We start from the raw sequence: 25,963 nt of genomic DNA on the forward strand, positions 1-25,963 counted from the left end.
TAATGCTTTAGTGGTCCTTTAAACTTGGCACTAATTTGGAAACCCATTCTTCAACTATTCTCCAATTATACAAAAGAAATACATAAAGAAAATGTGTTCCTGTATTCAAACTCAACTTTTATTTAAAAACAAAATGAGACTAGAAAGACAAGAAGGGGGGATATGAGAGAAACCTTTAAAGGACCATAAAAGGCACCCAGACCACTTCAGCTTAATGAAGTGGTCTGGGTGCCGGGTCCATCTAGGATTAACCCTGCCTGCTGTAAACAAAGCAGTTCATGAGAAACTGCTATGTTTACAAATGGGTTAATCCAGCCTCCGGTGGCTGTCTCATTGACACGGTCCATAGGAAAGCATTGGGAATGCTTTCCTATGAGACTGGCTGAATGCGCGCGGCTCTTGCCGCGCATGCACATTCAGCCGAAGACGGCAGAAGAAGGAGGAGATTCCCCAGCACCGAGCGAGCCCGGCGCTGGAAAAAGGTAGGAATTTAACCACTTCCTCACCCTAGAGCCCGGCAGGAGGGGGACCCAGAGGGTGAGGGGGACCCAAGGACCCTATAGAGCCAGGTGGTCCTTTAAATACATAAAGGGAATCAACACCGTAAAGGAGGAGACTGTAATTAAAAAAAGAAAAACTACCACAACAAGAGGACATAGTCTTAAAAAAGAGGGGCTAAGGTTTACAAATAATATCAGGAAGTATTACTTAACTGAGAGGGTAGTGGATGCATGGAATAGCCTTCCAGCTGAAGTGGTAGAGGTTAAGACAGTGAAGGGGTTCAAGCATGCGTGGGATAGGCATAAGGCTATCCTAGCTATAAGATAAGGTCAGGGACTAATGAAAGTATTTAGAAAATTGGGCAGACTAGATGGGCCGAATGGTTCTTATCTGCCGTCACATTCTAAGTTTCTATGTAAACAGAAAAACATCAGCTTTGAAAGTGTACACTTTATTGTCCATCTGAATCAATCTAATGTAAAAATGTACACACTGAAAAATTCACGAGTGATTATAACCTAAACAGCGATTCTTTGTAGCAGCCTTTCAATACCACTCTTGCTCTGCTTAATCTATTTGTGTAGTAACTAACTCTCTCCCACTATTGTCGTTGTCCAAATTAAATTAAAGTTGTTCTGTCACCATCCCCCATTCCCACCCCCACAAATGTGTAAAAAAATAAATAAAAATATCCATGAGTAATTTTGACTTTGTTGGAATTTCACCGGAATTCAGTCAATTATGTGAGAAATACTACATTTATAAAATGATGTGGCATCATGTTCAGGCGTAGTTGATAAAGAACCCATATTGATGAAGGAGAGCAAAAGAATTGGCTAAACTACAGTATGAGTGAGTATCACGGGGGTAAAAAGGTTAGTTGTTAATGATACATTATCTATTAATATTTACAGATTTATAAAAGTGGTTACAGACACGTTTACTTACTGAAATATTTTATGATATATAACATACGCAGAGATAGAAACTGGTACAGAAGGATTGGAGGCCTCACTCTTGTGATTTAGTAGGAGGTGTGAGTGATTGTGACAGGAGGTAATGCGACAGCTTGGAATGAATATTAGATTCTTAAGGATACAAACCGTAAGCAATGGGTTGACTAGGTGGAAGTCACATAAGGGTTATGGCAACTTTCAATCTGAAATTCTTACTAATGATTTCTGTGAGTTTGTGAATGAGATAAAGGGAGTCTGGGAAGTGAGGTGTATAGGGCAGAATATAGTCAGTGCTCAATCGGAATGAGCAGAGCAGTTGTAACAATATTTGGAGAAAAAGCATGTGAATATAGGGTGACGCAGTCTTGGGAAATCCAATTAATATCATAAGCTCCACCACAGAGAATTCAGCAATGAGGAACACTTCAGTTCGGATAGAAAAATTAACCGACTTTATTGTAGCATGTAAAAATCAGACATGGAGACCAGCATGGAGTACCATTAAAATGTTCCTTTGAAACAGTGAGGCAGTCTTGACGATCTGTAAACTAAGGGTTTAAAATTGTATAATTGAAGTAATGGGAATAGAATTCAGAGTTTAAACCACTTTGAAGTGGTCCAATATTGATGCATAATGGAAATAAGCGAGTTATTTGGGGACATACCATAGTCTCATCCCTAACTCATTTCCGCACCTAATCTCAAATTTTAGTTAAAGCAACAATCCAGTATTTTATATAAATCAATTTATGTATAACTGAGTGCTTTACTATCATTTTTAGATTCCTGGTTCTCCATTTCCCCATGAAATAAAGGGTGACTTACTTGTAATGCAAGAGGGTCTCCTTGTCCTCATCACAGACTGTTAGACTATCAGTATTGATAATTTCCCAGCCAATAGAATGCATCTCATAGAGAAGCATTAAGAGTGTGAGCACATGCATTGAAATGACTGCACTGCCCCTCCAGTGATTCTCATAGAAAATTATTGCTTTCTGACAGCTAGGAAGGTGCTACCATGTCACTTTACAAAGGGCAGATTTCGCTTGAAATGTGCACTTTATAAACTGACAAAGAGGGGACACTTTATTAACCCACTAAAGCTTTATGGGTGTGGAATGTTCCTTTACAACCTCTAAGCCAGATTTTAAATTCTACGATAAAACCTTGCCCATCATAAATCTCTAAACACAAAGTATAATCCTAATTTCAAAATAATTAACATTTCTTGATCGCAGTGTCCAACTTTAATAATTATATATATATATAACCAATCAAAACTACCCTGCAACATTAATTATGTGTTGACACTGTTCTGAGCCAAATTAGTGGAACCAAAATGACCCATGGAAGAAGCTCTGGCAGAATAGGAAAGCAGAAGACCGATGGATAGGGAGTAAAATTCGTCTACTAGAGGTATTCATGATGGATTAATGTGTGGAGGTGCAGATGTATTAGGATAGTGTTGCAGCAATTCCAAAGCAGCGTGCGTAATGAATGGATTAGAACTTTGGTTGTACCTGGTGTTAAGAATTAATAGACCCAGATGTTCCACAGGAGAATAAAGCAGGTTTGAAATTCAACGGAACATGGTGGAGTCTAGTGTAATATTGTGGCAAGGGGCTCTGGGATATTTGCTTGTTGGTGACATGATTAACTTTGAAAAAGAGTAAAGTTGGCTTTAAACATGAAGGTGTGCTCAATAGTGGCTTAGTCTTTGAAAAGTAGTAAGGCAATCTCTAAGAATACTGGGACTTGTACAAAATAGTAAATAAAGCTAACACGTCTTGGGAGGAGAGAAAAGTGAGTGTTATAGAGGTCCTAAAGGATCTCTATATTGATGGAGAAGATAATGGAGCCAGGAACACTAATTTTTAGATACTCCAGTAGAGTTTGTTAGTCTGGAATAGTAGATGTTAGAGAAGCAATCAATATAGACCCATCTGAGAGATATTTGTACCAGAAGAAAGAGAGGTTTTTGTAGCAGATACTGAAGAAGCAAAGTGTTATAGACGTGGTCTTTATTTGTAATTTTGTCCTCCATCCCTTCTTTTAGTGTTGTTTTGATGGAGAGCAATGGTTGCCATCCTTAAAGGACCACTCTAGTGCCAGGAAAACATACTCGTTTTCCTGGCACTAGAGTACCCTGAGGGTGCCCCCACCCTCAGGGACCCCCTCCCGCCGGGCTCTGGAGAGAGGAAGGGGTTAAACTTACCTCTTTTTCCAGCGCCGGGCGCGGAGCTTTCCTCCTCCTCTCCATCTTGATCGCGACGTCATCGGCTGAATGCGCATGCGCGGCAGGAGCCGCGCTCGCATTCAGCCGGTCGCATAGGAAAGCATTTACAATGCTTTCCTATGGACGCTTGCGTGCTCTCACTGTGATTTTCACAGTGAGAAGCACGCAAGCGCCTCTAGCGGCTGTCAATGAGACAGCCACTAGAGGATTTGGAGGCTGGATTAACCCTCATTATAAACATAGCAGTTTCTCTGAAACTGCTATGTTTATAAAAAAAAGGGTTAATCCTAGAGGTACCTGGCACCCAGACCACTTCATTAAGCTGAAGTCGTCTGGGTGCCTAGAGTGGTCCTTTAAGCTTATGATCCTGTTGAAAAATAAAACATTTTCTATCCTGTCCAAATTTATTTTTCCAATATATATATATATATATATAATGTTTTACATCATGTGAATGCACATGTACAGAGATTGATTACAAGAGAACATATGTGAGAAGAAATGTACCACAATGCCCGTATTCTTTGAGTTTTTTTATTTTTTATGAATGATGTATATTAATAATTGAACACATTCTCCATTTTTAATATCTGTTTATTTTGCCACAACCGTCGTTCAATATCTGTCCTTTTCTGCACTGTTTATAAAGTTGCATGTAGAAATAAATGAATTTGGAACCGTGCTCTATTTGTGTCCCATTAAATCCCCTTTATATGCGTGTTAAAGGTAAAAGAGTATAAAAATAGGCAAAAGAATCATGCTTTGTGTTAGAAATAGTGCCATTGTATATACTTAACCCCTCCAAGTATAGAGAGTGGGTGGATGCAGACAAACAATAAACTTTAGCACCCCAGCATATGTATACAAACTAATGTGGGAGGAAGCCGTGGCAGGATATAATAAATCTTTCTTTTCTGTTGGCATATTTTGTTAGTAAAGCACTAGGCTACCAACATATTCCGCAGCACTAACACATGGCCTTCCATATAGAATGTTGGGCTGTTTGACTCTTACCCTCTTTAAGATCCCATGGAGTCTATTCACTAAAGTGTGGATTGAACATAAGACAATCCAGATAGGTATGGGGGCATGAACACCACAATAAGCCACAGCTAAATCGCAGATCTGAACTTTACATAGCCAGCCAAATGGCCCCTGAATGACGTCCGTTCACTGCATTGGAACATGCATATATGTGGACAGACTAGAGTATAAACTGGAGCTTTGCATGAGTGGGCGACTTCTGAAGTTGCCACATGGGAGTAGCAGAAAGGCAAGTAAGTATAGTGGGCAAATATGGCACAAGCCGTCTAGAGGGACAATATGAACAATGTATAATATGATCAATCATTCAGGACAATGTGTCTGGATTATCACTTTATAACAAGGGATTTACCCAACACTTGTTACTAATGTCTAAAAGTGCAAGCAAATGTTTGCATGATTTCAGAAGTGTAGATGATCCCATAACAGAACTATAATGCATGGGTGGATTTTTTTTTTCACCTTTTTACCTTACAGTAAAGGTAAAGATTGTACAGAAAATGCTGATGCCAATCATTGATTATGGGGATGTAGTATATGCATCTGCACCGCAATCCCACATTAATAAACTCAATACATTGTATAACTCGTTCTGCCGATTTGTGCTACAATGTAATTACAGGACCCACCATTGTGACATGCTAAAAGAACTAAACTGGCTGTCGCTGGAATCCAGACGCACCCTTCATCTTTCCAGCCTTCCTGAGCAAAATGCTCTCCTCGGCTGTTCCCACCTCCTATTACCTCCGATCCAGTACCAGCACTTTATTTAGTCTACCTCAATACAAAAAGAAAGCAGCCCGATCCTCCTTCTCCTACAGAACGCCGCAATTGTCGAACGACCTCCCGCACAAATTAAAATCTTCCCCAAGCCTAAAGTCCTTTGAGATCCCTCTCTAAATACTTTAAAACAGGATGCACGTGTCATGGCTGATGATATATTTCCTACCTGTTCTATGTTAAAGTTTGTATATATTGTGTATTAATATTGTTTTTGTATTTTATTGTACCCTTATGTATCAATGCAATGTTTTGTTGACCCAGGACATACTTGAAAACGAGAGAAATCTCAATGTATCTTTCCTGGTAAAATATTTTATAAATAAATAAAATTGTGCCCATGTCAAATACAGTCCTGTATCCTGTACTCTTTAACCATTTCTGCAGAAGGTACCTTTGTCCTTATACATTCTAAACACTATAACTACCAAGATCACAGCCGGCTCTCATCTGTAAATCTTTGACACAGTATGCTGTTCCCAGATACATGAAAATTTTATCCAAAGGAAAGGACTGTCATCTTTTGGATAGATACAGGACGCTAGACTGTGCTAGGTGTGAATGTCAACTCAAACCGTTATTAGCAGGAGCTTACCACTTGAGATGTTTATCACTGCATATCTGGTGGCTAGTACTGCTATTAAAGTACACGACATGGTGTAGATTGGACGATGATCTGCATTTCTTGACTGTGTAATAGATCTTGTACTTACTGCCTCTCACCAACTTATTACGAGATAATGAAGTGCCAATAGCAAAGTGCCTGTGAGTTAGCAACTCAGCATGGAGTTAGGGCCCAAACCATCCCAGGCTTGTTGCTTTATTTGAAGTCACAAGTGGTGATTTAAGCTGCGTTTGGCTGCAGCTCAAGTGGCAGTGGTGAGCAGACATTGATTTAAGGACCTGCAGCACTGCAGAGAGAAGAGGCTATAACGGACGTGTCCACTAGCAGAATCTAGCTCCTGGCATCCTGATATTGTTGTATTGCCAAAAAGCGTAGTGGCACTTTGCCTTATGGGTTAACTCTTAGAATGCTAGATGTACAGCACGAGCTTTGGTTACTTGTTCAGTATAGCTGCATCCGTGCTGATGTTTAATATTTGCACATTTAGTCTGTTTTTTATTGTAAAAACAAAAATCACATAATTCCTGTACAAGTCCGTTGCGCTCAGACATTAACCTGTTAACCTTTATTCAAAGATGAAAGATCTAATTTAGGGGTCTTGTGTATTACAGTCGCAGAGAGCTACCTGCTTCTATTTAGAATGACTAATGCAAACTCTTCAGGGCTTATTACAGCTAGTATTGGGTAGATGTATTGACCACATTTAACCCCTCAAAGTGGTCTATAAGGAACTTGTACAGTTTACCTGTTAATATATAGCAAGGTTACGTTTTAAAAAAAAACTAAACATAGGATTGGTTTTAAAGACCATATCTGGGCCAAAGTTCTAAAAGTACAACAATGAGCAGGATCATTCAATTGGTTTCCACTGAGATTTCTCCATAGAGCTGATCTTTGCACATTACTCAGATATACTTTCATTAGTTCTACCAGCTCTTGATGCTAGGAAACATTACACCTGTGTAATAGAGCAAAGGTACTGTTGGCTGCAGTATGTTGAAACATCTAGAAAATGCAGACTGATTTCTCACATCTGATTAAATTTTGTCTGTAACATAAATAGGACAGTGATACTTTCCTGTCCTACAAAGTCTTTCATCAGGGTTCTTTCTGGCAACCAATTACCACTGGTTTGAGGAAATCACGAGACGAACAGAGGCTGTTGAGAAGCTTGTGACATATATATCTGATATCTATAAAGCCTGCAACTTAGCATTTTATTTATTTATTTTTGTTTCCGATTTTTTTCAAATGCCATTCCTTATACCCTTTTATCTCATGCTCTCTAAGATCTATCAATGCAGTTATGGCAGTCTACATAGCACTGGGAGCATAGCCTGATGGTTGGCACTGTCATCACTGTTCAAAGTGTGATGCCATTAGAATGTTCTAAAATGTGTCGGCTTTTATACATGACAATGTTTGACAAATGTTTGTTCGATGCTACTTCCTGTCACTAGCATATTGAACCTCTCAGTTGTGCCATAATGATTGCATGTTCCTGTGAATCTGCGGTCTGTGTATCATAGCATAGAAAGTGTAGTCCACAACAGATGTCATGTTACGAGGGGGTAGCCATCACTAAACTGTGTGTGAAGCCTTATATACACTGAAAGGATGTGCATAATACTAATGGAACAATTAAAGCATCCCAGTAGAAATCTTTAGAACTGTTTGTTGATGATGCTGCATAAATAAAATGTTTCCTTTATTTCTGCAGTCTCTCTTAGGTTTATAGCTCTGTGTAAACAACAGCAGTAAACCCTATTTTCTGCTGCCATCTGGTGGATATTTAACATTTTACACGCTGCTTTGTGCTTCTGAAAGATGTAAAGATTTATATAGCATTTGTATATAGTTTTTTAAAAAAATTATCCAATTATCATGCAGTGTGTAAAAATAGTTAGAAATTAAATGGACGGATAGCTGGTAATTGTTGCACAACATTTTGTATTTATCTTGATCTTGTGAAAGTAACTGAGAAACACCCCTCTGGGTTAATTTTTCTGTCTAATCTCGTGAGAGGAGACATTAATTACTTTGTCAAATTACTCGCTGGATCGCTTCCCTCGTTGTAACAAAGTTCATGCCTCTGCAAACCTTTTTGTGTGATCGCTAAATGTTTCAACCTTTCCTGAAAAGCTTTTTGGTGAGATGATTTATTTTGATGGAAGCTTGTGGTTACTTTAGGTGAAGACTCCAGGCTTCAATCTCTGTGGCTGTATCTTGTTATTGTAATCTATGCTGGGCATCTCGGGACAGCAGTTCTCGTAGAAGTTTGCCAAGTGGAGAGTACCGTATATTGCTCCGGTTGCTATAAAGCATGTACCTCCTGCTTCTGGAATGCAGTGCTTTTCTTAATGCAGTAGTGAAAGCATGTGTCTCAATCCTTCAGAATTCTCTGTCACTACGTTAGTTTGATCTACTTAACACTCCATGCTGTAGGGAAATTAAGTACATTTTTAAAGGTATAATGCATAAAAAAGTAATTTACTCTACAAATTGTTTGCATTGAGCTATTTCTATCCTCTGTCCGTACTCCCACATCTGATGCTCGCCTCCAGGGCTGCACCTTTTCTGTGGCACTCCCTTCCCTTCTCCGTTAGACTTTCACCCAGTCTCCACTCCTTCAAAAAATCTTTGAAAACACACTTCTTCAGGAAGGCATATCATTTACACTGTTAGCGGATTTTCAGTTTTAATTCTCTGCCAGTCTGTCTTGGCTGTGTCTCAAGTGGCCGATATGATGGCTGCATGTGCGTAATATGTGTTGAAGGAGTAGCGTGTGACTCCATGTTTGCATCAGTTTGGGTTTGTATGATGAAAAAAGTCTCCAAAGCCACTGTTTTTAAAATGTATCTTAAAGGGACACTATAGTCACCCAGACCACTTCAGCTCAATGCAGTGGTCTAGGTGCCAGGTCCCTCAGGCTTTAACCCTTCACATGTAAACATAGCAGTTTCAGAGAAACTGCTATGTTTACATAGCAGGGTTACTCCAACCTCTAGTGGCTGTCTTCCTGAGAGCCGCTAGAGGCACTTCTGCGACGCTGGATGCGAAATTCGCATCCAGCGTGCAGAATGTCCATAGGAAAGCATTGAGAACTGCTTTCCTATGGAGTGTTAGAATATGCGTGCATTCTCTTGCCGTGCATCCGCATTCTGCTCCACTCGGGAGCTGACGTTGGCGGGGGAGGAGAGGTCACCAGAGCCGAGGGAGCCCGACGCTGGATTAAGGTAAGCTGCTGAAGGGTTTTAGCACCACGGGAGGGGGACCCTGAGGGTGAGGGTCCCCCAAGGATGCCATAGTGTCAGGAAAACGGGGTTTCCTGACACTATAGTGATCCTTTAATTTTACTTTTTATGTGTTTCCTATTCACTACAAATAAACTCAGGAGAGCTTGTACAATTAAATAATGTGCATAAACGGACACGGGCCACTTCACAAACATGTAGTTCTGACCCTATAGTGTTAAAAACACTGTTTAGCCCCCCTTGCCCAACTTAAAAAGGTAATAAACTTGCCTTAATTCCAGCGCCACACAGCTCTGCTGGTGTTGGCCCCGCCACATACCACCTCCTTTGCGGACATTACCAGCGAGCGGAGCTAAACATGGCCCCCTGGCCATCCAACATCTGTATGGGGAACGTTCTGCCGCTGAACGTCAGTGCAGCTGAGTGACTACAATGTAAATGTTTAATGCAAAAAGCCATCAGAACAACTACATGAAAAATTCATTGGCTACCTGCATTAAAGGGACGTTATAGTCACCAGATCAATTACAGCTTAAAGAGCCACTCTATACAGTGTACACTATAACCTCTTTAGCTCATTTTAGTGGTAATGGAGCCAGGAGGCCCCTTAGCACACTCCTGCATTAGGTGTCAAACCATAATGATTTGGCATTACGACATTGAGACTCCCCCCAGGTGCCTTTGGTCCTGCCCTTCAATAGTGATCTTGTATTAGCAATATCAATTTTGTCCAAGGTTGTCCAAGGTTGCCCATGAATTCCATCCAAACACAGGTGAAATTCAAGTCAACGGAGGCCATGTCATAATTTAAAAAAAATAAAATAATGTTTTGTCTGTTTTGTCATTTAGCAATTTTATGTTTTATTTACCCATTGTGCTGCACTGTAAAGTTTCTTGTTAATAAAAAAAAGAATAGCTACATTTTATTCAAGATATGCAAATCTGTTCAACAAATCATTGTAGCAGTTGAAAATGTATTCAGATTTATTTGCACCCTTACCACTTTTCTATGCAATGTGTAGTGTGTGTAATGAATTCATAGTATGGATTCTCCTTTTAGAAGAAAAGAAAAAAGTAATCAAGAATAATGGTCAGACTGAGTGTATCTGGACTAACTGTATATGGTTCCTGGGAAAACTAATTTCAGTTTGGTTCCTCCACTAATAACCACCCTTGTACACACCTTTTATCAGCAATCCCTAATCCTCACACATCATCCTCCCCATGAAACACTTACCCACTAAACCTCTGCCACTTCCTCTCAAATTTACCAATTATATATAGTCTCATATACACAGCTATGTGCAGATAGGTATATTCTTAGAGTGCCCATTCTTACACACAGTCCAATAGAAATACTTAATCACACCCTTGGATGTAATCTCAAATACAAATCCTAATACAGATATGTAATGCCTATTTCTCTTCCAAAAATAGGCCACTTACCTGTGATACCAAGTAGGAAATTGTATTCATTTATTTTGATTCCAATTCACAATTTGGGTCCAGACTTTGCAAGTGAACTCTGTGAACGACGCTGGACGTCCCCACACTTTGCATGAGGACCTCCAGTGTCTTGCAGGTCCCCATAGGAAAGCATTGATAAAGCTTTCCTATGGGGAAGGCCTAATACGTGCATGCACAGTTGGTTCCCTGTCGCGCTGATTATTATTTTTATAGCACCAACAAATTTCGGAACGCTGTACAATGGGTGTACTAACAAACACGGAATTGTAACCAGACGAGCTGGACGCATAGGGGTTGAGGACCCGGCTCATTAGCTTACATGCCAGAGGGAGTGGGGTAAAGTGACACAGAGGTAGAGAAAGTAGGTTGGTAGAATGATGTCAAGTAAGAGCTTAAACTCTTTGGTTGGGGGTGAAGGTCGGCAGAGGAACAATATAGTTTAAGGAACACATCTTTGTATTCCTAACACTATAGTGTTCCTTTACGGCACCCAGATTCAAACAGGATGTTATAAATATTTGAGGAAAGTAAAATACATTGCCACCTGAGAAAATACAATATTTCTAATTTTGCTCTTCAGAAGTGATCAAATATCTTAAGCTATGTAGTGTTTTAATCACTCCTGTCTCATAACGACATTTTAGTGTCTTATACTGCATTTTTAACCCAGGTCCTTGTGATAATCATGTTATTAATCATCATTAATTCTCCAGCGCGCCGTAAGGAAGCTAGTGCACATGCGCGAGAAATTGCCATGCTGCGCCAATTATTGTCTCATCATAGATATGCACATTGGTGCAATGTCTTCATGCTGAGTGTGTAGTTGCTAAAAGTCTGTCTTGTAATCCTTGCACGATAAAATGAAGCAAGCACGTCTAGTGATGTCAGAGTGACAGCCACAATAGGTGGCGTTAGGCTTCAGTGTAAACACTGCCTTTTCTCAGCAAAGGCAGTGTACAGTGCTTAGTCTGCAGGAACCGTTTTTATGGTCCAGAATCACTACATTCAGCTGTAGTGATTCGGATGACAATAGTGTCCTCTATGGTGGTGCCCTATGCTCTACTCCAAGAATTTGCCTCTGAGTTGACTAACTGGCTGAAGTGGTCTGGGTGCCAGGTCCCCCCTAGTTTTAACCCTGCAGCTGAAAACAACTGAGGGTTAATCCAGCCTCTAGTGGCTGTTTCACTGACAGCCGCTAGAGGCGCTTCCGTGATTTTCACTGTGAAAACCACAGTGAAAAGACGCTGAACCTCCATAGGAAAGCATTGCGCATTCGGATCGGACGTCGGCAGGGGGTGGAGAGTTCCCCAGCACAGAGGGAGTCCGGCGTTGGAGAAAGGTAAGTGGCTGATTTTTGGCTGGTGGCTGGTTTAAACCCCTTCAGCCCAGCGGGAGAGGGGCCCTGAGAATGGGGGGGACCTAATGACCCTATAGTACCACTAGAATGTAAGATCATGGAGCAGGGCCCTCCACCCCTTTGTTCCTGTATGTCCAGTTGTCTGGTTATAATTACATGTATGTTAGTCCACCCATTGTACAGTGCTACGGAATTTGATGGCGCTATATACATAATAAAATAATAATAATACCAGGAAAACGAGTTTGTTTTCCTGGCACTGTAGTGGTCCATTAAGCCCCCGGTACCCTATCCACTTCTAATCTGCATTTACATAGTTGCTTACACTCACTATACTCAGATTTAAACACAAAACATTACTAGCAGAAATATGCACATACATGTAAACATGTGCAGTTATCAAATATGAAAATGTTTTAAACATGTTTATGATGTCTGCAATTTTAAGTGAAGAAGTAAAAACTCCCTTTATCTGAATTTGCTTTTTTGAGGCAGGGAAGTCCTTTAGAATTATGTGCCTGTAGGCACCTGACATGTAACTTTGTGATTTAGGTGAGTACCCAAAATTAACTTTTTACAATGGGTTTGCCAATAGAGTGGTGAAAATCTGTTATTAAAGGGACACTGTAGGCACCCAGACTACTTAGCTAATTGAAGTGGGCTGGGGGCAGTGTCCCTATTGCCCTTATTGCTGCAATGTTAAACATTGCAGTTCCAGAAAACTGCAATGTTTACATTGCAGCTCTAAGTTTGCCCTCTGTGGCTGTCTACCATAGAGCCACTAAAGCGCTTCCTAAATCGAAACGGACCTGATGCGTCGACCCTTGGAAAAGGTAAGTGAATAAAGGGTTTTTAACCCTTTATTGACCTGGGTGGTGGGGAGCAAAGGAGGGGAGGCAGGGGGGCTATAGTGCCAGGAATACAGATTTGTATTCCTGGCACTTATAGTATCCCTTTAAAACATTGCTTGAACCCTCATTACAGTACAAGCCCGCTGTAGTGGTTATGATGGTAGGAGTATCATGGCATGGTTACCTGAAAATGGGGCAAAACATTTTTCAACGATTTGCCCTCTAACCTGGGTTCACATTGTGTGCCTGTTCTCCTGTGCTGCAGATGAGGATCCTGTTTCCATTCAATGGTTGAGAGCGTCGGCTGAATGACATTCTGTGCATAGAAATCTGAATTGATATTTGTCAACCAGGGTCTTTTGTTCTGAACTGGCTAATGGTCCCCCAATCATGCTGCGGAAGGTGGAGTATACTTTGTATGTGCATCGTTTTACAGCCAACCACTGCACATACAGACCTTGGGTACCATGACTACTTTAAATCACTTAAGTGGCCATGGTGGCTGAAGTAAGCCTTTAAACATATCCTAAAAACTTCTGAACGATATTAGGTTAGTAAAACAGACCTATTTTTACTCTCAATACATAGGTTTTTAATCTCTGTTCTAATGAGGTATGTTGTCCCGTGCCAGTGAAGCTATTTTTGCAAGATTAAAGGAAAACTATGTCAGGAACACAAACATGTATTCCTGGCACTATAGTGTTAAACCCACTATTTAGGTCACGGGCCCCACAGTGAAAGGTTTTTAAACTTATTTAAGCTCACTCATCTGAGCCAATCCAATGCGAGGCTTTTGTGCAAGCGCAGCGCCAATCAGCATCTCCTCATAAGGATGCATTGAATTAATGCATCTCTATGGGCAATGTTCAGTGCCTCCATGCAGAGTGTGGAGACTCTGAAAGTAGGTGTAGCACACTGTGCAGCAATGACCCAGGAAGCACTTCTAGTGGCCTTCTGAGTGACTGCCTCTAGATGTGTTCCTGGGCAGCAATGTAAACTGCAGTGTTTATATTAAAAAAGCCTGCATGAGGCATACTATAGACACCATAACAACTGCTTTGATTCTGATGACTATAGTGTCCCTTTAATTCATTAAGCTGTGCCGGGACACGCGCTTATCTGTCATTCTGTATTTTATTGTATTTTTTGTTCTGATGTTGGGAACAATGCAGGTACCTTTTATTAAACTAGTTACTTGGAGTTCACAGGGTAGAAGATGCAGCGATTGAGACCTGTTTAATATGCACATACTTTCTATTTATTGATAAGTATACTATTAATCTTGGTTGGTTAAGTAAAGATGAGGTCTACTAGAACATGAGACTGTAAATCTAAGGCATAAAGGAGGCTGAGTATTTCTGTGAGAGCCAGCATTCTCTAATAATATCCTGTTGCTATGACTTCTCTATAATAATGTTGAAGAACCAGGACTCATGGAATGATCACATTACAAATGCAATCAGTTGTTCAGGCTGTAAGGCTCATTATCATAATGTTGCTATGACAACACATTGCTGCAGGAATGTGAGTAAGAGCAGCAAACTAACAGTCTGTAGGATATTTGTGATCGCAAGAATTCACATTCTGTTCACTTGTGCTACAGCTAGTCAGCCACTAGGAGGAGTCACAGGGTAATATTTACACACTACTGAAGTTTGTCTACATTGCTGCTAAACAAACAAATTACTGTGGCAAATATTTTTATTTTAAATACCGTAGTTTATTCCATATTTTGTGCCCTTGGTGATTATTTTATACCTACACATTATCTGTTCAATGTATCCACTATCTCTTTTGTGTTTCTGCCTTACTGAATGTTTTCACTTTCCAAAGCCAGTACATTTTCCTGTGCTTTTCCGGACTATACTGTAGTTTCACAGTGGTTTTAAGGCTGGGTTTATTTGTGATTGACGTGCTCTAATAAGCATTTTCTTAGACTGAAAGCAGTTTTGTTCGTCTGCCTCACTTGTTCATGACTCAAACAGGCAAGACTCATGAATTGCACAAATGTATTTCTTTTGTATGTTATCAAAGATTGTTACAGGGTTATACGGGGCACCTGGTAAACACTGTGGTTTTGGTGAGACAAAACTCTGTAACCTTTCACTTCACCCCAGACCAGAATTTTCATAACGTAATAATAGCCTTAATTTGAAAACCAGTATGCTCTTCATGACTACCTAACTTAATCGCCCACGCATGATGTAATTTTAAAGGACTGGCACTCATTATTCCAATCATAAAGCATCACATGAGGAAGCTAGCATGCCCACATACCTTATTTGGCATATTTATAGCTCCATGAAGGATCCATAGGCATGCACTATGGTGTCTGCTAGTTCCACTCACAAAACTGTAAATAGGGCAGTCCGTCAACTGATGGCAGTCACTGTGGAGCTGCCATTAAATAGTTTAAAGGCATTATCTATATAATATATTAGAAAATGGTCATTAGCCTGGAGCATCCCTTTAACCACATTGTTACTCTGCATTGCATGATCACGGTCTAGCTGCAGATATTTAGGTAGCATCTCTTCAGAATAGCCTATGGCCTCCAATAGTAACTTTTTTAAACGTAACGTTCCCTCTCGCTTTTATATAGCCACACTCCACTCTCACTTTGTTATTCTGCTTCTTTCCCATGCTGCACTTCCATTTGTGTGTGTTTCTTTTTTTCTCTTCATATCCCATTTCGTCTAGATGGTAAACTCTTTTAAGCAGGGTACTCAACAACCTATTGTTCTTGTTACATTTTGTAATTGTCTCATTTATTGTTTAATTTCCCCCGTTATAATATTGTAATGTGCTGCAGAATAAGTCAGCGCTATAAAAATGTCAATTATAATGGCAGGAATTCTACAGGTTTCCCATGCAATTTGCGTTACCACTGCACATTTCCGTAGGAGTGCGTGTCTTCTTGTGATTTTCACACCTCCATCTCTCCGCTAAATATTTCTATTTGATAAAATGTCACACTGCCATATTTAAACCCTGTAGTCTAGACCAGATGATGTTCTAGTGTTGGATAGTGTGTTTAAATGCTGTCAACTTTCATCCATGTGCTGTTGAATGACAATACAACCAGGTTAATTGACATGTTTGAAATGATTGAGCTAAAAGGATGCTACAGGTTTCTTCAGACATTTAGCGCAATATATATATTCAATAAGTATATCAACATTTCTCTGTGCCCAACATACCTTGCAGCGATTTACTTCTTAGCAAGATGATCAACTGTATGGCTACTCAGCCATGAGAACTGCAATAATAATACAAGCTGCATGCCATTGTATTAAGACATTCCTACTCATATATTTGGAGATTGGGGGAAAAACTTGACTTATGTAAACAGTTTAGAATATCTGTAGTTTCACACTCCTTCTTTCACTGTAGGTATATACTTTTTATTATAAGGCCCAAGAGGTGGTAAAAAAAAAAAAAAAAAGGAAAAATTTAAAAAAGTAAAATTCTGTTGGCTGGCGGACCTGAAGTGCCTAAATTTATAGTCAAGTTGGAGGCGGATGCTGGAGAGACACTCACTGACCAGGCATGGAACTAAACATTCGTACTGATGAATAACTGCTCTAATAGCTTAAGGAGTTGAATTATAAATTGCTCATAAACTGTTTCAGAAGTCCTGGAGATGTGGTGAGGAAGTAGGTTTGGGGCTACACATTTAGTGGTCTTGCCTGATCATGCCCCCTTTCTGTCCTATGATTCACTCTAAGATTAAGGACCACTTCCTTTGCTATTGCCCCACACAAGGGGTTAAATTGCACCAAGGGAACCCTTAAGGACCAAACTTCTGGAATAAAAGGGAATGACATGTCATGTGTCATACCTTTTTTGTCATGGAGAATCTTGCAGTGATTTATGCGAATAACACCTGAATGTCCACTATTCTTATGTGTTATTTGTTTTTCTATGTGTAAAACTAAATAGAGAAAGTAAAAAAAAATAAAAAAAAAAAAAATATCAAAAGGGCCAGACTTAAACTAGGTACACGGAAAACATTGGATATATAATGTGTTCGCAATGACAGCAATAACAACAAACGATCTACGCCTAGCCCTAGAGGAAGTGTGTATAAACTCTCTAGAAATAAATAAAAAAATTAAATAAAGCACATACAAATTGCCAGGCATTTCTGCTTTGCTAACTGACATGGTGCCATGTTAGCTTAGTAAAAATGTGCATCGTCCTGACATGCCCCCCTTTCCAGCAAACATGCATCATATCTGCAACATAATGTATTGCACTAGCTGGCCTGCCCCACTCCATGTCACATGAATTCCTCCTAATTCCAGGGGTTATGCAAATGGAAAATAGTATTGTAATATCACCAGCACCCTATTGTGCCCACTAAGCCAAAAGTGTTACATGGTGGCCAGTGGGAATGTTTGGATGTATGCAAAACCCAATTTTACAGCTGAGAGAACCAACAGACTTAGATTAGGGCAGCAATGATTAGCTTTGACAGAGCAAATGTTAATTCAGCTCTTCCTGTAGGCTGATTGAGCATGACGTCATGGCAAGAGTAGTTAACGAACCTCTGTGTGCAGTGCCAAGCAAAGACTTAATAGACAATGGTTTTAACAGTGGACATTGTCTCAGTGTGGCCTTAGAACATTTGAACATCATAAACAGAACTGGTCAAGCAAAATGCAGAGGCATATGGCCAGGCTGTGATAACTTAAGGGCAGCTGCATAGGCATTCAGTACAGGACGATTTAATAATCCATGAAGCATCTCTCTCATGCCAAGTATGTATGTGCAAGCTCAATGGGCTTGACATTTGCCTCTAACTAGCAGAGCTTTTCTATCTCACCATTTTCCAGTCAAACGATTAAGCCGTCAGTCATGTCCTCTACTTTTGAGACCAGTTTGTTTGTGTTGATAGCTTGGTTTTAAAAAAAAAAAAAAAAAAAGTTAATATTGTAAGGAGTACTGTAGATGCTTGTGATTAAAGGGAAGCATTGTAAAAGTGAAAATATGTTGTGGGGGTTTTGCTTCTATTTTTGAAATATACGTAGTTAGAAATATGTCACCAAATTTTACTTTTATACAATGTGTCTTGCATCACCATTTGAACCATGCTCTTATTCAGTTGAGAAATACACTTTTTCATACTTCCCCCTTTTAACACACTCTTCCCTTTGTAATGTCTCCTTTAGCATACTCTTTGTGTTCAAAATAAATAAAGAAAATATTCAAATTTTCACATGCTGGAGCTTGAACATCAGTTTTGTAAAAATGTATAAATATGGACATGTAATATCTTGCCAGGGTATGTGGCTATCAAAAACCGTAGTTCATTGCACTGGCAACCCAAGGATCAGTTCTGCAAGATGGCATCGAATAGGAAAAGGTTTGGGCATGAAATAAAACCTTGATACTTCTAAAGGAAGGGGAATATGTTCTTTATTTTTAAAGGGACAAAGTATCCCTAACACTATAGAGCCCTCACAACCACCCCTCTAGCTCAGAAAGGGTAATAAAAAAAAAAGAAAAAAACTTTAGTCACGATAACACGATTCTAGTGCCAATACCCCTCAGCGCTGGGTTGGCCTCCAACGTCATCCGAAGTGGGAACTAATGCGCATATGCAGCAACTGCATTAAGGCTTCTCCATAGGAAAGCATTGCCCCAATAATTTCCTATGGGGATTTCACTGACGTTTGATGTCCTCCTGCAGAGCTGTAGACGTCCAGGGTAATTTAGGCAACCCGGAGTCCTTTAAACGCCAGCAAATGCCGTTATCGGCTGCCTGGTAGGCTGTCTTAGTGCTGCAATGTAAGGGAACACTGCACTCAGACCACTGCAATGAGCTGAAGTGGTCTAGGTGCCTATTGTGTCCCTTTAACGATTTTTTGCAATGGAAATTTTTTAGCGTCTGTCCTTACCTCAACAGGTACAGAATTCAGTTATAGTTTTTAATCAGCTCAAGTCCTTCAGCTGGTGTGTTTACAAATTTAACGTCAAAATAGCCAAACTAGAGAAAACTAAAATTCTGCTGGCTATGCTTTCAGTACAGCTCCTCTGTCTTGAATTTGAATTCTTGCTTTAGTAAATAAACCGGATAGTGATATATACAAATAGATGTTGCTACAGAAAGAATTGCAGTTGCTCCAGTTTGGGTATATTTCGTGCTGCGTGGCAAAAAGGTAGACATTTCCCATTTCATCATAACTGTCTAGTTAGTATGTTGTCACTATAAAACAATTGCTCTTAAAACCACACTAGTCTTGCCAGCCAATAAACTAGCAATGCGTTTTTTTTCCACTAAATACGTTGCTGTGAGTCAAAAGCCCAAATTGCAAAATAGGATTAAAAAACAAAAACAAAGAAAAAAAAAACTGCAGCTATAGAAGATGTAGAATATTTAGCTACTTTTTCTTAAATTCTGAGGTGCAATTTAGTCTTTACAATTTGCTACAATTTAAACAGCAATTGAGAAGAACTGACAAAGAAATAGCAAATTGTAGGCAGGGCTGTCTTTAATATCACTAGGACCCTGGGCACCCCCCACTCCCTAGCATGCAATCGCACCTTTCACATACATACTTACACAAACAGACATACTGACACACACACGCACACATATATACACTGACAGACATGCTGACAGATACACAGGCATACTGACACACACGCACTCACACTGACAGGCATACTGACACACACGCACTCACACTGACAGGCATACTGACACACACGCACTCACACTGACAGGCATACTGACACACGCACTCACATTGACAGGCATACTGACACACGCACTCACACTGACAGGCATACTGACACACGCACAGAAACCCTGACAGGCATACTGACACACGCACTCACACTGACAGGCATACTGACACACGCACAGAAACCCTGACAGGCATACTGACACACACAGACTGACACATTCACACTTTTAAATCTACTCCCCGTTTCCTACCTTGAAGTATTGCTTCCCTGGTGTCCAGAGTGGTGGCTGAGTCTGTTGGGGGTGGCCAACTGGCAATCTGGACTAGCCCCCCTCCTCTCTGCTTCCCTGGTGTTGTCTCTCCCGCGCGGCTCTCTCTGGGAGGAAGTGACTCACGGCAGTCACTTCATTCCATGTTGCCAAAAAGCAAAGGGGCCGGGTACAGGGCCACAGCGTGCGACCGTGCCCCTGCTTACAAACGCCCACCGGGTGGCTCTTAGTGCATGGGCAACCCGATGGGCCACCTTAGTGTGCATCCCCAGGATGCACCAGGTGCCCATAGGTGGGGAGAAAGTTGTTGAGGGCAGCGAGTTACACGGGGCAGCTGCGTTGGGCCCCCTAGAAGTAAAAGGGCCCTTGGGCAGCTGTCCCATTTGCCCCATGTTAAAGACGGCCCTGATTGTAAGTCATACTAACTAATCAAACTGAAAACATTTTTCATTTCCACTTTTTCCCCCTTTTCCTTTCCACTGTTAAACAGTTATTCCCTTTAAGCTTTGCCATTTCTTTTTCAAATTCTTCAGAATGAGTGTCTAGTGAATATTCCCCTGTTTTTTCAATTACAATGATAAAAGGGGTTTTCTTTTAAAGATTAAGGAACCTACGCTTTCCAAACAAACGACACAAAATAAAAGACTGCTTGAACATGTGCACTGCTTTCTTGCAGAATGATGCAGTGTGTGTGTGTGTGTGCTGTACATACTTCTCATTCTGTTCTCTGATGTCTCTGGAAAGACAGGGGTTACTTGCTAGCCTGCAGCCCCGCCTGTGAAGGCCTGCCCTGCAAGGCAGCATTTCCTGTGTGCTTGAGAAGCCAGTTCAAACATAGCAGGGAAAGTTCAATGAACAAAAAAGGCTGCCGTCTCATCTAGAAGTGCGAGCGTGTTCAGGGGATGGTTTGCTTGTGCCTTCTGTCTTAGCTGTGCGTAGGGTTAATCAGCAAAGACTGAGGGGAAACCGAAAAAAAAAATAGAAAAAAGGAAGAGGCTTTGAGGAAGTGGCAGAATTCTCCAACTCCCCCCTCTCTTCATCTTGCAGAGTGGTAGAAGTGAAATTTCAACAGCACTTGGAGCTGAGAAATGCAAAAATGAGATGTTATTAGAATAGGTTTTTTTATGGCTCTAGAAAGGGCCCGTTCACGTTGACGGTGCCCGTCGTTCTGCATATTGCTTACTGGTTTGGTTTTGCAAATGAAAATGAGCAGCGTTCAAGCATGACATGTACCTGCCTGTCGTACTGGCTTGGTGAATTAGGTAATAGAACTTTATGGAGAGCAAGCAGTCTGCTGTCATGCCAGGGATGGAGGAAGAAGAGGAGGCCATTGGTTTTCTGGACAGGGTTCTGGAGGACGAGGACGTCTTCTTGACAGAGGATGGAGAATGCAGTACCCCCGTGAGCCCAGTTGGCAACACCTCTTTCACAGAAAACCAGGTAGGTGATAGGATTTGCAATCTTTGGCTTAGGAGGTGATTGAACCTTTTGAGTGTCAACAGCTGTTTGCAGTGTCTTTACTTATCAATTACTCTACACACAGGTGGTTTAACCCTTTAAACACCAGATAGGCCTAATGCCATATCATTTTCTGTGTTTGGAAAACTGCTATAGTTATTCATTCAGTGGCTCAATTTTTTTTTATTTTCATTAAATTATTATTGAGCAGACAATGTTTCCCTCCTGCTTACTTTCTAATAATAGATGTTATTCTATTGCCAGAACAGTCTGCCCTTTAAAGGGAATTTATAAGTCTGATATTACTTTTATTTTATTTTTTAATTTTTAAAGCACTCATGAGTGTGTAAATTATTGACTCCTCGTCTTAGTGTTTAATCATTGCTTGCTATTTTTGTAAGGGGCTGGACACTGTAGAATATGTTAGTATTTTCAAAATAACATCACAGTTGATTGGACATTAGTCATGATGTCTCCCATGCCAATCACTTCCATTTGTGTTTAAAATTACAAAGGAGCATTCACAGTCTTAATTCCTATAACAGTATTGTGTGTTCCAACAGTATTAGCTCTGCCCTGCAGTATGTAGCATTCCTATGCTGCATGAGTGATGTCAATAAACCAATAATCCGGGATTCTTCCTTGATCAGTGAATTGATTTCCTTACTGCAGCATATGAATGCTAAGTACAGCAGGGGAGTGTTTTTCATGACCGTCAGCAACCAACCATGTTTGGCTTGGTAGGTGTTTGCTGACGTTTTTTTAGAAGGTAATGTACCAAGCAGTACGTACCATCTTTCAATTTTGGATATCCTGACTGAATTACAGAAATGCATTGTGTTTGCCCCTTAGGCCATGGGTTTCCGAAGTGTGGTATCCCCCTGCTACTCCTGAAATATAGCTCTCTGTAAGCCATAGGCCGACTTAAATTGATGAGTTGCATTCCACGAAAACCTGGGGATCAGCTTGACACACCTGGTTAACTTTTAAGTTATGTTTGTTTTTTCCTGTATCTATATTATACCGCCATTGGGGTTTGATAGTCTAGCAATATTGTGTATTTTTAGAAAGTATACCCTGAAGTAGTTCAGACAAAAAGCAGCTCTGGGAGTGTTTGGCACAAGGTGTTATGTCAGACCATGCCACACCTCGTTCACATGTCTGTGAATGGATCACGCCCTTAGCTAATTGCATGTTGAATAAAGGCCTGCTATAACTAACACAATGGGCTGTTTACTAAAAGCAGAATTCAAAGTTAATTTCAAACTTAAGGTCAGAATGGAAAAAACATTCTCTAAATCAGCCATGCTTTCATCAGTTTGGCTCTTGTGCCTTAAATTAGAAATTCACTTTGAATTCGAACTTTAGTAAATAACTCTGATAGTGTGACGGTCACTCTATAAATATAATAAAAAACATTATTTAGCATTGCTGGTGAGCATAAGGCTGTGGAATTGCAGCTTTGCAATAGCTGGTTGGGCAAGTTTACATGTTTGCCACACCTGATTTAACAGAATCACAGATGGGTTTATTCACTAGTGTGATTTTCCAGGAATTCAAATTCTAGGCCAATATAGCCATAGTGGAAGTACAGCTTGTATTGGCCTAAAATTTACTTTGAATTCCCAGAAATTGACACTTCAGTGAATTAACCAGGAGAGCATTATGTGTATAATGCCACAATTAATGAAAGAGGGTTGGCTAGGCAGACAAATAATAGTTACTGTCGTCCCTCACTGCTCTGTCTTTTTTATCTGTTTGGTATAATGCATATTTGGTTTGTATGTACATGTGCTCACATGACACAGAAATTTACAAAAGCAATTGGTTTGTACTATCCATCTGTGTTGAGACTATTAACTAATGACTCAATCCCCCAATATCTTACCCCTGTATTCCATGCACCCTACTTTAAAGACCCATTTTAAAACGCATTCTACCTGCACTTGGGTTGCGAGACCCCCACCATGTTTTATCCACACTTTTCAATGTTGTTGAGCAGCACATAAGAGAGGACCTATAGTATGAGAAGAATTGATATGCTGCAGGAGGGGAAACACCTGATAAATGTAGCTCCATCCCATTGTACAGCGCTACGGAATTTGCTGGCGCTACAAAAAATAATATAATATCCTTTTCTTGACGTGAATAATCACCTGATCAAGGTAGCTCCATTGAGATCCTTTTCTTGACATATGAATTATACCTATGTAACAAAAAAAAATCTCCCGAAAAAAAAAATCCTCCTTGTGTCCCATGTCTGCATCACCATTTATTTAACAGTTCTTATGTCTGCCTCTCCAGGTGTGGCATTAATTCACTAGGTTCATCAGGGCCCTACAATGCTACATTGTATTCCTCGACACACACCACACACCACACACCACACACCACACACCACACACCACACACCACACACCACACACACACACACACGCTTTGATTTTCAGCTGTGTATGTTTCTCAGCTCTGAATGAGAGGCTGTGCCGTGAGCCATTGGAGTCTATTTGATATGTCTGTCATTGCTTGCTGTTACTAGCATGTGACTGTCATCCAGTAGTTAATCGCAGAACCCAACAGACTTGTAACAGACGAGCAGGTTCCTCTTTTAGGGTAGAATAGTATCTATTTTTTATATATATATGTATTATAGAAGTGGGAGCATAACTAGCAGACTTGCATCTTTGGCAAATAAATATAGTATGTTTAAATGGCTTTATAGCTTTATATATTTCAAGATAATATGAATTGCTTTGTCCAGAAAGGCACAGTTTGTCCTTTTGCTCAGTTACTCCCTGGAAGGTCTTTAACACAGAAACCATGTAGGAACTGATCCATAAATGGTGTGATTATGGACACTCTCAACTTGCAGAATGGCAGTTTTTTTTCATATCTTTATTGTGTGAGTCACTTGTAGTTCATTGTGCAAACTTTGACTAAAATAAGTCAAATGTAATAAATCAAGAATTCAATCAATATTATAAGAAAACGCTAAATCGGAGGAAACGTGGGCATTATCAACCAACAGTTCTGAGAGTGGCTCTATATAAAGTGCATTATACAGGGTTGGTGTCCTTTTTGCAGCTATAATAGTCTCTGTAAATTGCTGGAAAAATACTATTAGCATTTGCTTCCATTTAGACATCAGAACAGTAATGAACACTGATAGTAAAACAGTACGGTCACTTGTGTGGATTTTTTTTTCTGAGGCCCCTTTCCAGGGGTGGCATATCTGTTTATAGATTGAAGTGTGATGGCAAATCTACCTACCTGAAACTTTCTCATTTCAGTGCCCATTTACTCACGTTCAAGAGTACGGAGTGGGAGACTATAGAAGATCTCCAACTTACCCACAGATCTCAAAAATACACAATGAGATGTCTATCCCCATCAGCTGCCATTAGTGATGTGAAGTGATGTGGCACTGTAAGCTGTTTGATATCCCCTCTTATTGCCTCATTTTACAAACATTAGGTACACTTTGTCATTTAGTAGTGGAATGACTGACTGACTCAACATTCCAGAAAAAGCATATCCTTTGCTCCAAGGTCCAATACATTTGAGCTATACAACACTAATGGCACTTTCAGTTGACTGGGGCAGCTCTAGTGGTGTAGAAATATAACTGTCTTATTGAAAAGGTGCCATTCTCTTAGTCAGTCATGTCACTGTGTTGAGCAAATACTTACTGCCAATTTTTTTCTATTGACAATTCATGTCTGAATGCTTTTAGGGTTACTTTAAACCTTCACAGAGGGGAAACCTTTTCTGTGTAATATACCCTATTGGGCATTATGGATAAGTTCCACCTCTCAGATTGCAATAAAATCTGTAAAAGAAAAAAAAGGCATTTATTACTTACCTTGAATCCAGCGCCGGGCAAAACGGCCTACAATGAAGGGAGGGGGAAGGGAGCCCCCATTGGGAGGGATGGTGGTAGGGGATAGCTGGCTTCTCTTTGCAGGCACTTTGCCAGTGGGTATGTGGAGGTGTGTGGATCGTCTACCGCTCCTTGTGAGAACTTAGTGGTGCTGGGATATAGCATGAGGTCACATCCCAGCAACTGACACTTGTGCATGAGGAAAGAGAAGTGATGGGGACAAAGCTGTAGCCTGAGTGCTGGACCATGAAGGTTGCTGTTAATGTGAAAGATGCAATGGGGTTTTTCTTAATGTGAAGCATTAGGGGAGATGTAGTCCACAGCTGGGGTGCCAAAGGTTGCTTACCCCTGGTTAAGCATATGAGTTCTTTAAGTTGTTCATTTGGTATATTCCAGCCAATGTAAGCTATGTAAACGTGCAATGCAGGGCACACATTATGTACAGCCCACAAACCGCACACATACTGATTACAGCTAGCACACACACTGTGACAAAGGTAGACTATATAGAGGGTGAGACGCTCAAAGTAGTTCTTGAAACTCAGAGTTTTGCAAATAAAAAATAAACTGCAAAACAAGCAAAAATAGCC

At 40.4% G+C, this 25,963-nt stretch overlaps 1 protein-coding gene across 4 annotated transcripts in view; it reads left to right on the forward strand.

The window, feature by feature from the left end:
- Positions 1-25,963, forward strand: part of ABR (ABR activator of RhoGEF and GTPase) — a 328,573-nt gene that overhangs the window by 140,403 nt on the left and 162,207 nt on the right. Inside the window, exon 1 of one of the 4 annotated variants that reach the window (XM_063450026.1) lies at positions 20,839-21,475. The exons of the other annotated variants lie outside the window; for them this stretch is intronic. Coding sequence (XP_063306096.1) covers positions 21,311-21,475 — 165 coding nt within the window. The 5' untranslated portion in view covers positions 20,839-21,310. Of the gene's footprint in view, positions 1-20,838; positions 21,476-25,963 lie in introns of those variants that run through there. 4 annotated transcript variants of the gene reach the window in all.

This window comes from Pelobates fuscus, chromosome 1 (assembly GCF_036172605.1).
Source record: "Pelobates fuscus isolate aPelFus1 chromosome 1, aPelFus1.pri, whole genome shotgun sequence".
Taxonomy (NCBI): Eukaryota; Metazoa; Chordata; class Amphibia; order Anura; family Pelobatidae; genus Pelobates; species Pelobates fuscus.